The sequence below is a fragment of the Clarias gariepinus genome, chromosome 3 (assembly GCF_024256425.1).
Source record: "Clarias gariepinus isolate MV-2021 ecotype Netherlands chromosome 3, CGAR_prim_01v2, whole genome shotgun sequence".
Classification (NCBI taxonomy): Eukaryota; Metazoa; Chordata; class Actinopteri; order Siluriformes; family Clariidae; genus Clarias; species Clarias gariepinus.
This window is the reverse complement of record NC_071102.1, coordinates 45,416,594-45,430,853: the sequence shown is the minus strand read 5'-3', so window position 1 is coordinate 45,430,853 and position 14,260 is coordinate 45,416,594. Positions and strand designations below refer to the sequence as shown.

The 14,260-nt window shown below is 32.1% G+C and overlaps 1 gene segment (V, D, J or C); it reads right to left on the bottom strand.

Moving 5' to 3' along the window:
* Nucleotides 1–10,450: 10,450 nt before the first annotated feature.
* On the bottom strand, nt 10,451–12,738 carry LOC128519185 (Ig kappa chain V-II region 17S29.1-like). The segment is given in 5 exon segments: nt 10,451–10,656; nt 11,189–11,278; nt 11,766–11,849; nt 12,188–12,532; nt 12,657–12,738. Coding segments are annotated over 5 exon segments (567 nt in total).
* Between the last annotated feature and the right edge of the window lie 1,522 nt (nt 12,739–14,260).

Here is a 14,260-nt window from a genome sequence, read left to right as displayed (position 1 = left end):
AAATTCCTATCATGTGGACTTGACAGCATGGGAAACGTATTTTAAATTATATACTTACAAAAGCATCAAGTTTCTTGACCCAGGTGCGAATGCATTGTCGAGTGCGTATGCACTGGCAGGGTAGGAATGTTTCTAGATAATTTAGCTATATAGAGAGTTTTTTTCACCTACCCCTGGAGCAGAGGTTTTTATTTGTTAAACAGAGCAAGAAAAGGTGATCTTGGCCATGTTACAATGAACCCCTTGTGTGCATGCAGTAAGGTGCACTACACACCTATACTTACTCCCTAAATTAATAACAAAGGGGAAATGTAGAAAGTCTGGCAGTAAAAGAGATTACATTGGAAATGTAGAAAACATTTGGGATTTCAATTATATATCATTTATCACATGTCTCTAAATCAAACCAATTGTATCTCATGTATTCAATTCAATTTTATTTAATTTTATTTATTTAGCACTTTTAACAAGGGTCCTTGTCACAAAGCAGTTTTATGGAAACAAAAGAAAATGTATACTATATCAAATATATTTTTAAAAAATCTCAAATCCACATGCAATCAGTGGAAAGTTATGTTCTTAGACCCAAAATGTTCTTAAGGAAGTAAATTGCGACATAGTGCTGACAGAAAGAGGAATTTTATCCAGACGACAGGACATTTAAAAAAATTAAGATCAAATCATTTACTCAGAATTACTGAGCACAACGCAGGAGAAAAGTTCACAGATGGACTAACTTCCCCTTTTTAGAGAGCACATGGTGCTGTAATTACAGCAAATAAATAACTATTTAATCACTTATCAGAATTGTTACCGTAATCACAGGTGGGATTAACGCTGGTCGGGATGAGTAGAAAGTAAGACTGTTACTGTTAGAAATAAGTAAGACCATCCGCCAGAGCTAGAGAAGTTAAAAAGTCCTCATTACCTCATGTCCCATTAAATAGTAACAGATCTATCCTAGCTTGAGACACTGACTTGCGCATGTAACATAAAAATTAAGGAGCTGAACAAATAATAATATAATGAATTAATAATTACTAAAAGGTGGATCAGACTGTAAAGAAACATAGAGGAGCAACACAGTGGTTTTCAGGTATATAAACCCAGGCTGGAAACGGAATTAGCGAGTTTTTCTTCACAAGCTCTTTTGATTTCTTTGCAGGATTTTTTGTGCGCTCTTTTTTAAATACAAAAAGAAATGTGTAGTGATGTCATTTGGTCCTGTTAGTTTATCTTCATCTCTCCTTCCCTGGTATGTTCACCTGCAACTTGTTTTCCATGTCAGTCACATGGTTGAGTTTTAGATGAAGATTTGACTTAAAGTTCACTTGCTGAAAATAAAGACTTCTGCCTGGGTCACATGCCATGTTTTTTTGTGATTCATAACACCGCTGCAGTTTGAGCAAGTCTAGCCTTGTGATGTTGAAAGAGAGAGAGAGAGAGAGAGAGAGTAGCGCACTGAAATATAAGCATGAATAATTACATTCAAATTTAACAGAATTTACTGACACTATAGTGTATTAAAATTTATGCTGTAATTCACGATTTTTGTAAATTGTGACAATTATTATTTTGAGAATAAATATATTAAGAAATACGCCATAAATAAATTGAAAATCAACGTTGGAAATCGCCCTGAAGTTGCACTTAAAGTAGATTTTAGGGATTTTAGGGGGTAGGGGTAGCTCAGTGGTTAAGGCATTGGACTACGGTTCGGAAGATCCCAGGTTCAAACCCCACAACCACCACTGCCACTGTTGGGCCCTTGAGCAAGGCCCTTAACCCTCAACTGCTCAGATGTGTAATGAGATAATAATGTAAGTCGCTTATAAGAGCGTCTGCCAAATGACTAAATGTAAATGTAGATTTTTCTATAAGATATTACTGGAAGTGTAATTACTGTAGTTTAAAGGATGTCTGAAGTTTAATTCAAAAACTGGTAAAAGCATGATGTTAGTTTAGTTGTTTTTATATTAGTTGATTTTGCTAGTATATTTGCTGAGTATTACACTCTAAAAAATAAAATTGTGCTGTACTCAATTTTTTTAGTCAACTTTAAAATATTCAAATAAATCTAAAACTTGCAAAATCGTGTGAAATATACTTTATGAATTGAGTACAAGTGAGTAAAAAAATTAAGTAGACCTGAATAACTTTATTTAGTACAATGATGTACAAAATTGAGTAAATGTAATGAAAGAATTAATGCAATGGTTACCCCGAGTGAAAATGAGTAAAATAATTAAGTAGATATGATTGAAATGCAAAGTAGAAGAAACTGAAAATTAGACTAATATTTAATAAACAAATTTGCTACATTTACTAAATATTTAAACTGAATTTAATTTATACTTCTCTATAACAGAATTAATATGTTGTTACACTTAATTAAATAATATATATATATTTAGCCTTTACTCAAGGGGTATTTTAATTTAGGTCAATGTATCTAATGACACTAAATTATAAACAAAGAAACAAAACACACATTAGCATTTTAATTAAACATTTATTTGCCAAATTTGATAAGACATGAAGTCTAAACTCAACCTGGTTTACTTTGCAAATGACATGTAACAAGATCATAAACAATGAGCTGAATTGATCTCATTAGTAAACAGTTTCACAAACATTACTTCTGCCACAAACATTATACAGTTAACATGTGGAAAGTAGACTTTTGTATTAGAATCTAATGAGTCACATTTTACATCTGGAAGATTGTACATCTTCTCACTTCAGTTTTCGTTTCTCGGCGCCGGATTGTTGATGTTGTTTCCAGGACCAGGCATATTGTTCAATTATTATCATAATTATAATATTAATATTATAATATTTGGCCCAATAGGCAGCCGTAACAGAGGTGAGGGCGCGCGAGCGTCATCGCGTGTGCTTAGCCTACTCTGCATTCACCGTAAATGCAATATATACGTTTATATATATTTTTTTATTTGTATATGTATATTATTAATATTAATTTATTATTATAATATATAAGAAAGAATTTTTTTGAGCAGCTGGGTTGGTGCCCCTCTGGGTACTACTGCGCTACCCACAACCAATACTACTTACACTGACTTAAATATTTGAATAAGTTGAGTCAACACAACATTTTTAACTGGGTCCACGTTGTGTCAACTAAACAATGTAAAATATTTAGTTTGGCCAGCAAATTTCTCAAAGAGTGGATTAAACTGACTCTTGTTACTAAACTTTTTTATGTTGAGGCGGCTTATTATTATATATATTTTTTACAGTGTATAAACAATTGAACAGCTGTATTCAAATTCATGCAAACACAAGACTCTATGTACTTTAGCTGCAAAGTCACACGTAGCAAATCTCTTCCTGCCACTTTCTCTAATTCCAGTGTGACTTCATTAGTCTTCACCAGCTATATAGCTGGTGAAGACTAATGAAGTCTTCTAATGAAAAAAAAAAAAAAAAAAAAAAAAATATATATATATATATATATATATATATATATATATATTTTTTTTTTTTACAGACTCGCAAGTTTGGGAGGAATACCCATTTGTAAAGATTGTAATACGTAGTTATTAAGTAAATTAAAATGTAAAAGTATCCTATTAAAAATAGTCTGTTTACACTAGTTTCCTAATCTTGCTTTTGCATAAATTATCTTTTGAGCCTCGTCCTTGTGATTCCCAGTTGGAAATGAACTAAATGTACTAAATTTTACTGCTAGAGCTGAAAAAAAGTACAATGATAGCAGAACTGCTAAGAGAGTTTTTTCTGTAGTGACTATAAGGCATGATTGCAATTTATAGTGAATAATTATTAATTGCTCGTCCTCACTTGTTAGGGCGCAGTTAGAGAACTGGACCTGCACTGCAGCGTGTCCTGACACATAAGGTTACATTTCCATCTTCAGCTCATGTTTAGAGCCGATCAAAAAAAAACCTCATGTCCTACCACTTGCTTACTGTTTTCATATTTCTGGTGTAACGGTCAGAGTTACCAATGAACCCCTTGTGTGCATGCAGTAAGATGCACTACACACCTATACTTACTGCCTAAATTAATAACAAAGGGGAAATGTAGAAAGTCTGGCAGTAAAAGAGATTACATTGGAAATGTAGAAAACATTTGGGATTTCAATTATATATCATTTATCACATGTCTCTAAATCAAACCAATTGTATCTCATGTATTCAATTCAATTTTATTTAATTTTATTTATTTAGCACTTTTAACAAGGGTCCTTGTCACAAAGCAGTTTTATGGAAACAAAAGAAAATGTATACTATATCAAATATATTTTTAAAAAATCTCAAATCCACATGCAATCAGTGGAAAGTTATGTTCTTAGACCCAAAATGTTCTTAAGGAAGTAAATTGCGACATAGTGCTGACAGAAAGAGGAATTTAATCCAGACGACAGGACATTTAAAAAATTAAGATCAAATCATTTACTCAGAATTACTGAGCACAACGCAGGAGAAAAGTTCACAGACGGACTAACTTCCCCTTTTTAGAGAGCACATGGTGCTGTAATTACAGCAAATAAATAACTATTTAATCACTTATCAGAATTGTTACCGTAATCACAGGTGGGATTAACGCTGGTCGGGATGAGTAGAAAGTAAGACTGTTACTGTTAGAAATAAGTAAGACCATCCGCCAGAGCTAGAGAAGTTAAAAAGTCCTCATTACCTCATGTCCCATTAAATAGTAACAGATCTATCCTAGCTCGAGACACTGACTTGCGCATGTAACATAAAAATTAAGGAGCTGAACAAATAATAATATAATGAATGAATAATTACTAAAAGGTGGATCAGACTGTAAAGAAACATAGAGGAGCAACACAGTGGTTTTCAGGTATATAAACCCAGGCTGGAAACGGAATTAGCGAGTTTTTCTTCACAAGCTCTTTTGATTTCTTTGCAGGATTTTTTGTGCGCTCTTTTTTAAATACAAAAAGAAATGTGTAGTGATGTCATTTGGTCCTGTTAGTTTATCTTCATCTCTTTTTCCCTGGTATGTTCACCTGCAACTTGTTTTCCTTTGTCCGTCAGTCACATGGTTAAGTTTTAGATGAAGATTTGACTTAAAGTTCACTTGCTGAAAATAAAGACTTCTGCCTGGGTCACATGCCATGTTTTTTTTTTTTTTTTTGTGATTTATAACACCGCTGCAGTTTGAGCAAGTCTAGCCTTGTGATGTTGAAAGAGAGAGAGAGAGAGAGAGAGAGAGAGAGTAGCGCACTGAAATATAAGCATGAATAATTACATTCAAATTTAACAGAATTTACTGATACTATAGTGTACTAAAATTTAGGCTGTAATTCATGATTTTTGTAAATTGTGACAATTATTATTTTGAGAATAAATATATTAAGAAATATGCCAAAAATAAATTGAAAATTAACGTTGGAAATCGCCCTGAAGTTGCACTTAAAGTAGATTTTTCTATAAGATATTACTGGAAGTGTAATTACTGTATTTAAAGGATGTCTGAAGTTTAATTCAAAAACTGGTAAAAGCATGATGTTAGTTTAGTTTTTTTATATTAGTTGATTTTGCTAGTATATTTGCTGAGTATTACACTCTAAAAAATAAAATTGTGCTGTACTTAATTTTTTTGAGTCAACTTTAAAACATTAAAATAAATCTAAAACTTGCAAAATCGTGTAAAATATACTTCATGAATTAAGTACAAGTGAGTAAAAAAATTAAGTAGACCTGAATAACTTTATTTAGTACAATGATGTACAAAATTGAGTAAATGTAATGAAAATCAGAATTAATGCAATGGTTACCCCGAGTGAAAATGAGTAAAATAATTAAGTAAATATGATTGAAATGCAAATAGAGCAGAGGATTTTGTTTGTTAAAAAAAAGCAACAAAAGGTGACCTTGGCCATGTTACTCTTGATGATTACAAGCTGGTGGTCACTGGGGCCAAGCCGAGAAATTTAACTAAACTAGTACTGCTGAGAGAGCTATTTCTGTAGTGACTATAAGGCATGATTGGCACTTATAGTGAATCATTACTAATTGCTCTTTCTCACTTGTTAGGGTACAGTTAAAGAACTAGACCTGCACTGCAGCGTGTCCTGATACATAAGGTTCTATTTACTGTACATCTTCAACTCATTTCAAGGGGCAATCAAAAACCTCCTCATGTCCTGCAACTCACTTACTATCAATGAACATTTCAATGAACCCCTTCTGGGCATGCAGTAAGGTGTGCTACACACACCTATACATATTCCCTAATTTAGTAAGAAATGGGAAATGTAGAAAATCTGTCAGTAAAAGAGATTACAAGGGAAATGTAGAATTGTTCTTAGGATTTTAATTACATAATATATCATTTAGCACAAATATGTTAATCCAACCAATTGTATCTCATGTATTCAATTCAATTAAATTTTATTTGTATAGCTCTTTTAACAATGGTGATTGTGGCAAAGCAGCTTTACAGAATCAAAAGTAAAAAAATGTATATCAAAAGTATACTATATTGACAAAAGTATTTGCTTGCCATTTGGAGAATTCTCACAAAGGCACTTCTGGATAAATGGTAAAGAATTCCCATAAACCTTGTGGAAAAGCCTTCAAAGAAGAGTTGAAGCTGTTATAGCTGCAAAGGGGGAGGGGCCAACATCATATTAAACTCTATGGATGAAGATTTTACTCAACTTCATATGCATGTAAAGGCAGGCGAGCGAATACTTGTGACAATGTTTTGTATATCAAATACATCAAAAGTATCTCTATCAAATTACATGCAAACAGTGAAAAGTTATGCCCTTAGACAAAAAAAATGTTCTTAAGGAAGTAAGTTGAGACATAGGACTGACAGAAAGAGGAATTTAATCCAGACCATGAAAAATTATTAATTATTAATATTAATAAGTATAAATTAAGACTAACTTTTCCTTTTTAGAGAGCACATGGTGCTGTAATTACAGCAAATAAATAACTATTTAATCACTCATTAGAATTGTTATCATAATCACAGGTTTCATAATTCAGTAGGTAAGTAGACAGTAGTAGCAGATCTATTCTAGCTAGAGACACTGAATTGTGCATATAGCATAAAAATTAAAGAGCTGAACAAATAATAATATAATGAATGAATAATTACTAAAAGATGAATCAATATTTTGGCTGATGTAAAACAAATACTTGTAAAACAGTAAATACCAATACAGTTTTAAGACCTGTTTCTCACAGGAAATTACTCCTTTCCTTTCCTTCCAAAAAACCATTGAAAGCAAGACTAAGCAATTCTTTGAATCTTTGAATCTTAAATCTTGTACTTGTATATTCTGTAACTCAAGGTTAAAGTTAGCTATTTTAAAAGAACAACTTTTGTACTAAGTGTATTTAGACTGTAATTAAATTATACAAAAGCCCAATTACAAGTTTATTAAGTGTACTCTTATGTGCTAAAGGGGAACAACTTCAAGTATACTTAGTACACTTAAAGTATATGGCTGTGCGTATACCTGAGTAATTAATTAAAATAAAGTATATCCTAAATACATTATAAGTACATTACAGCAACTTTTTACTGTGTTACAAATACACGAGTAATATACAAATATGAAAATATACTATGCTACACTCTAAAAACTAACTCAGAGGACCTTTTACCACTACTTGATTTAATACATGGATGCAAGTTAAACATTCTAATTAATTGATTTAGATGAACTTTCTAAGTTGCAAACTTTATTTTTATAAGTTGTGATCAAATAATAATGCTGGTAATTATATTAACTTAATTTTGCATTTAATTTAAACTTAAATTTCATTGTTAATGGGTTGAAAAGAAAATTTAAGTTGTCTTAACTTTAAAAAGTTGGCATAATAAGTTAATTTTTTAAAGTTATATCCTACCCCCTATGCCTGGACGTATTGTGTGTTAGCAGACTTATAGGCTAACCAAACTCAATATAAACAAAATTTCATGGTGAGTAACACTTCAATTTACATCTAATAGTTTTACTAAAGTAATGAATTTGCACTTGTTTCATTGAGATATCTGCTCAGCAAGAGAGCTGATCGGAAAAACATTATTCAAGTTTTGCTAATTTGACCATTTGACTGTAAGCTACATAATGTTAACTAATTTCAGTCACAGCCACAGTTTTTAAAAGTCTTTTGTTCATTTACATAGATGGCTGTGTGCTTCCACTGTAGGCAAATTGTAGTAGCAAAGAAGTAAAAGCAGAGTGTTTCTTTTATTTTAGTTTGCCTGTATTTTAGTTACTTTTGTAATACAATTCAAAGTTAATATTTGTCTGGGTTTTGTGGTATTTTTCATAACATTAAAGGGTATGTTAAATGTTGGCATTGTGATTCTGACAGTATCACTGAGGTGTATGTGTCCACCTGAAATTAATATTTTGCATCAATAGTTATTCAATAGACATTATCAATCTAATTAGTGTGTTGTTAAGTTTGTCAATATTGTTTTTAAAAATAGGCTGTAAGTGCAAACTGTAAATTTATCTCTCTCATTGGAAATGACTGGTGTCATTCAGAGCTTAGTCTTTTGGAATGTTCTATTACATGCTACTTGGCTTTTGACTGTTATATAGAGATTTGCCTAACTTTTTTGCGATAGCATAATTTATTATGCTTAGTTATTCTTAATGAGGACCAGTTAAATTTTGAGTTTTTTATTTGCATTTTGTGCAAGATTTTTATATAATTTGTTCTCATACTAAACTGCAGTTGAAAATAAAAGCTAATTGCACAAAAATAATGGTTGAACTAGTGTCTTTTTTTTTTAATCTACTACATTAACAAAAAACAAAAAACCCTACATAAAAAGAAACCTGAAAAAAAAAAATCTATTTGGAGTCACTCAATTTTTTAAATGGTTGCTATTTTAAATTTTTTATAAATTATTATAGTAATTAAACAACATATAAAATTGCTTTAAAACAATATGGTGAAGCCATTTGGAGCAACATAATTTATACGAGTTATCAACTTAAAAACTTGCCTTTTGTCTAACAGTTAATAAGTAAGGGGTAATTAAAATAATCTTTGACTGAAGAGGAAAAGCTAATTCCCCCAACGCAAAGAAGCTTGTTGGTTTAAAATAATTTCAAATGAAGATCGAATGACGTTGCGTTAATTTTTTTTGTTAAGTCTAAACATTTCTTTTTAGAGTGTATACAGTAAACACCATTCTGTACTACTGTATTGCAAATGTGTTACCAGTATACTAAACAGGTTTAGAATAGAATAGAATAGTCTTTATTGTCATTGCAACAAGTACAACGAAATTTAAAGTGCCATCCCTCAATGCAACCTTGAAACATAATCACGTGCGCGCGCGCGCGCGCGCACACACACACACACACACACACACACACACACACAAAGTGTACATTCTGCTATTGCACGATCCACGATATTTTTTTTGCATAAATTGCATTAATTGCAGAAAAAAAAATGCATAAATAATTTAAACTTATTGCACATTGTTTAAACCGTTTTTTTATAGCAGCATTCAGTACTCTTATTGCACTGGGATAAAAACAGTTTTTATATTTACTGGTTCTAGTTTTTAATGTTCTATACCGTCTGCCAGATGGCAGTAGATCAAACAGTTAATGGGTGTGAGTTGTCCTTTGCAATTTTATTGGCAAGTTTAAGGCAGCGGAAATCGTGTAAGTTAGGACCTTTTTATAAATGCTAAAGGCATTTTCGACACAAGCATGTTTTTGAAACACATCAGTAATGACGAGGCAGATTTTCTTCATGAGTTCAACAGATTTAATTTGCATCAAGTTACAAAAATAACAATATAAAATCTCCTGTATTAGTATACTGTATTAGTTCAAACCTGGTGTGTTGATTCTAGCTGTTATGCAGAGACTCTGAAAACATGCTAAAAGCTACAGAGCGTAATGTACCTATCAGAACTGACTTACATAAAGATTCAGCAATAACACATATCACAAAAGTGAGTTTCAGGGCACAAAAACGGGTTTGAGCATGCATGAGAAAGAAAGTAGTGCACTAAATGTAAGCACATATTAATAAGCACATTAAAATTAAACAGGAAATATAAAAAGATTACAGTATGTTAGAATTCATATTCTAATGTATGATTTCTGTATATTGTTAGAATGATTATTTTCAATATATGTAATATATTTCTGGAAAGTGTACTATAATGCAATTATTATGTAATTGTTATTTAGTTGTAATTATGAAGTATGTTTAATGTTTAATTCCAAAGATTGGTAAAAGCGTGATGTTCATAAACTTTCGATATATGTTCGATATGTTGGTATATGTTCGAATAAAAATTGTTAGTATATTTGCAGTGTACTATAGAAGATGTTAATATACTGTATTTGTAATAAATGATTTTTTTTTTTTTTTTGTTTTTTTTTTGCACTAGGGACTTCAGTAATATGAATCTTTCAAATCACCTCTGTAAGAAGCATGTAGAAATCCCTAAAAAAAATCATCATTTCATCTAAATAAACACACGACTTATTTGCGCCTCATTTGGGAGTCACAAAGTCGCAAAAGAGCTGTGTGGGGTCATTCCAGGTCACGGGTTTGAGGGCCTTATACGAGCGTATGTGGTGTCGTGGTCACTTGTCCTGACGGGTCTGTTCATCACCGTGTGCTGCACCTCAGAGTACTGAAACAGAGAAGTGAGACTTATGTCAAAACATTAAACACACTTGGGGACAATAAAATGCATCATATATTTTACACCGTACTGAGAATCTGAGGAGAGATTTGTGTTGGTGTGTACGCTGTTTTAGCTTTAGCACAGCGCCGCATATACACAGCAGCTCGGGAATGTTACCGTGCTATCTGACAATTCTGTGATTTTAAACCATTATATTTTTTCTCTAGGGTCATGATGAACTTTATTTAACGATAATACCTTTTGTATTTTTATTTAAATATTTATTTGAACAAAAGTACATTAAATTCGCTTGTACACAAATCATTCGAATTACTAGTAATAGGATTCGTTAAAATAATACAAAATATTAATGGACAAAAATATCTATGGCAGAAAAGTTTTGACTGCAAAAAAACATCAGCTTAAAATCAACTGAACTTGAGTGCATGAACAATAAGTTTTTATTATAATTTTAAATATTATTTAATTATTCAAACTAAACTAAAAGGAAATTGTATAGAAGGTTCAGTTCCCCTACCACAACATTGGGAACGTCCTGATGCAGCTGCAGGGACTGGAGGTTGTGCTCGAGGTTTTGGAAGTGTTCTGCAGTAAAGAACTGTAAAAACTAAAATAAAAGTCAAAATTAAGTCAGAAATAGCCAGGACTTTATTAATATATCTTCAGTTGAAGCTTGTATAATAATAATTACTGATAATACATTATATGAATTATATCACTGAACTTATTTTATTTAATTAAATTATACATTAAATTTATAAATTATAATTTAATTGTACAGTAAGATGATAGAATATTATTACGTACACAGTTACTGGATACATAATGTTTATTCTCCACAGTAAATAATCTACAACTAGTTAAATATATCACAGTTATGCGACTAAAACAGATAACTTAAGCATTAATAGATTGTATATTTTGTGCAGAAATGTTGTATTGAAACCCTTCAGTCTTTTTCTAGTGTTTTCATGGACAACACTAAGTTTATTTGAGCTCTCAGAATAACAGATTTGAATTTTCAGTTGAGCAGAAAAATACTCTAAATATGTTCTCATTTATTAACAGCAGAATACACAGTAAATAAAACTTACCTGTAGCTACAACAGCCAGAGCACAATTCATAATTACTGATCTGATGAGAATCGGGAATTGCTGGTCACATTTATTCAGATTCTCTGAAATTTCTTTTTAAAGAATATCAGAAGATGTGGCTTCAACAAGTAACAAATTCAAACAAATTACTGTATTAAGACACAAATATATTATATATAACTACTGGGAGAGTTATGAAAATGATTTTTACTTTGAGAACGACCAACAGGCCTTCTATAATTTTAGAACTACGAAATAACAGATGAAGGATTTGTTCTTGGCACATTTAAAAAGAAACATTATAAAACATGTTTTCATTTCTGCATTACAATTAAAAATATAAAACCAAAGTGTCTTTCATCAAAAACATGCAAGTGGTTATTAATAAATAGTAACATCATTTCACTTTGAATAAACTCACCAGTTGAGTTGTTCTGGATGTAAAGTCTGATTCCTCTGCTCATCTTGGCAGGTAAAGCTGTTTCTAAACAATAATACACACCTAATTCATTAGTACTGATCCTGTGTATATATAAAGCGCCTTTGAGCTTTAGTGAGAAAGTCTTTCTGAGGGTCATGTTACTGTAATCTGGAGTCTGCATCGTCATTGAGTAAGAGCGTAATATAAACACTGGAGGTTCTGACGGCTTCATCAAGTACCAGTACACATCACTTTCAGACACTTCACACTTGAGAGTCACATTCTGTCCCAGATGTACCGACTTCTCTGTGAAACTCTGTGCAGCTACACAGCACACAAGGAGATCTAACAACAAATCAAACAAACAACAAAAAACGTATACACATCAAACACAAATCAAAAGTTAAGATTCCACTAATGTGCACAAAAAGATATATAAAGTAAAAGGGTAATCAGTATCTTTACTCACAGAACCAAAGTAGAGTTTTCATGCTGAGGCTGGAGCACATGATCACAGGAGCCCTGATCTCACCCTACTTCAGTCAGGAAACACTTCAGCTGTGTTTTAAATGCAGGAGAGCAGAAGTGCTCTGACCACAACCTTTCTTTCCTAAAATCTCCTCCCCTCTTTGTAGTAAAAATATACCCTCATGTATATCTACAGCATTAAAGTATAAATACATATCTAACTAAATAAGAACAGACAATTTATATTTGAAATATTGCAGTTCGGTTGGTTGCTTGTCAGGGAAATAAAATATATAACAATTTTCTCCCTACTTTAGTCTTAATCACATTTCCAATTACCACCCATCAGCCAGACAGTCATCAACCAGAGAAGAAAAATGCCAACAACTGATAGAATTTATTCATCTACAGACAAAATATTTTATCCTGAGAAAGATTCATTTGTTTCTATGATATGCTGATGCTGTTTCAATGTCCTATTTTAGAGTGTAATTTATCTTATTTGTAAATGTGTATTAGTCATTGCTAAAATTACCCTGCTAATAAGACAATGGCTCAATAGTGAAAAAAAAAATTCAAATCTTCTATAGAACATTGCAGATATACTAACTTGTACTATCAGTTAATATATAACGAGATATATCTCGAGATTAAAATATTAAAAGAGCCCTAATGCAGGGCTTTAAAGGGGGTCAGTGAAATAGGAGTATGTGAGAGTGCTTATGATACACACGGGAAGACCTTTCCCTTTGGAGCAGGGAATTATTAAATAGAAGCTAAAAGGAAAACAAAAGGAAACTGAAAACACAAAATAAAGAAAAACTATATCCTCTCGAGGCTTATGCCCATACCGAGGATTTATACGAGAGTATATGATGTGATATGATATCTCTCTCTCTCTCTCTCTCTCTGTCTATATATATATATATATATATATATATATATATATATATATATATATATAAAATATATAATTTTATATATATAGACAGAGAGAGAGAGAGAGGGCCAAGCTAGGAAATTTAATATTTGTGTAAAACAGACCTGCTAACTGACTGCACAGTGACATAATGCAATATCTCACTTTTTAAAAATGATCTGTGGGTAGACACACACACACACACACACACACACACATGTACAGGTCTAAAGATTAATTTTCTTTGTTGAAGTTAGTGTTTTTGATAAATTTAACGGTAACTTTTAATGATAGAGAAAACATGTTAGAGAAATGGTCATGCACTGCTTGTTTGTGCTTGACTGCCATGGTTTCCCTTGGACCTGCATCCCTTGGATAATCAGAAGGATCACAGACGAAGTGCAATGTGTAGCCAGTTCTTATGATGTGTCAATCAGCTCGACTCGCCACGCCCACTTTGTCTCCAGTGTTTCTGTTTGGTCTCTATTGGAGTGCAGGGTTACCATGAGGTGAAAGTGGTTGCCATGGAAACTGGACAAACAAGTCTTAAATTTCACCACAGTTGACATTTGAACTCTTCGATCACGAGTCCTGTGGACTTGCTGATTAGAATGAGGGCCTGTCCACACGGAGACGCGTTTCGCTGTATACGTATACATTTTTTATCGTATTGGCGTTTCGTCCAC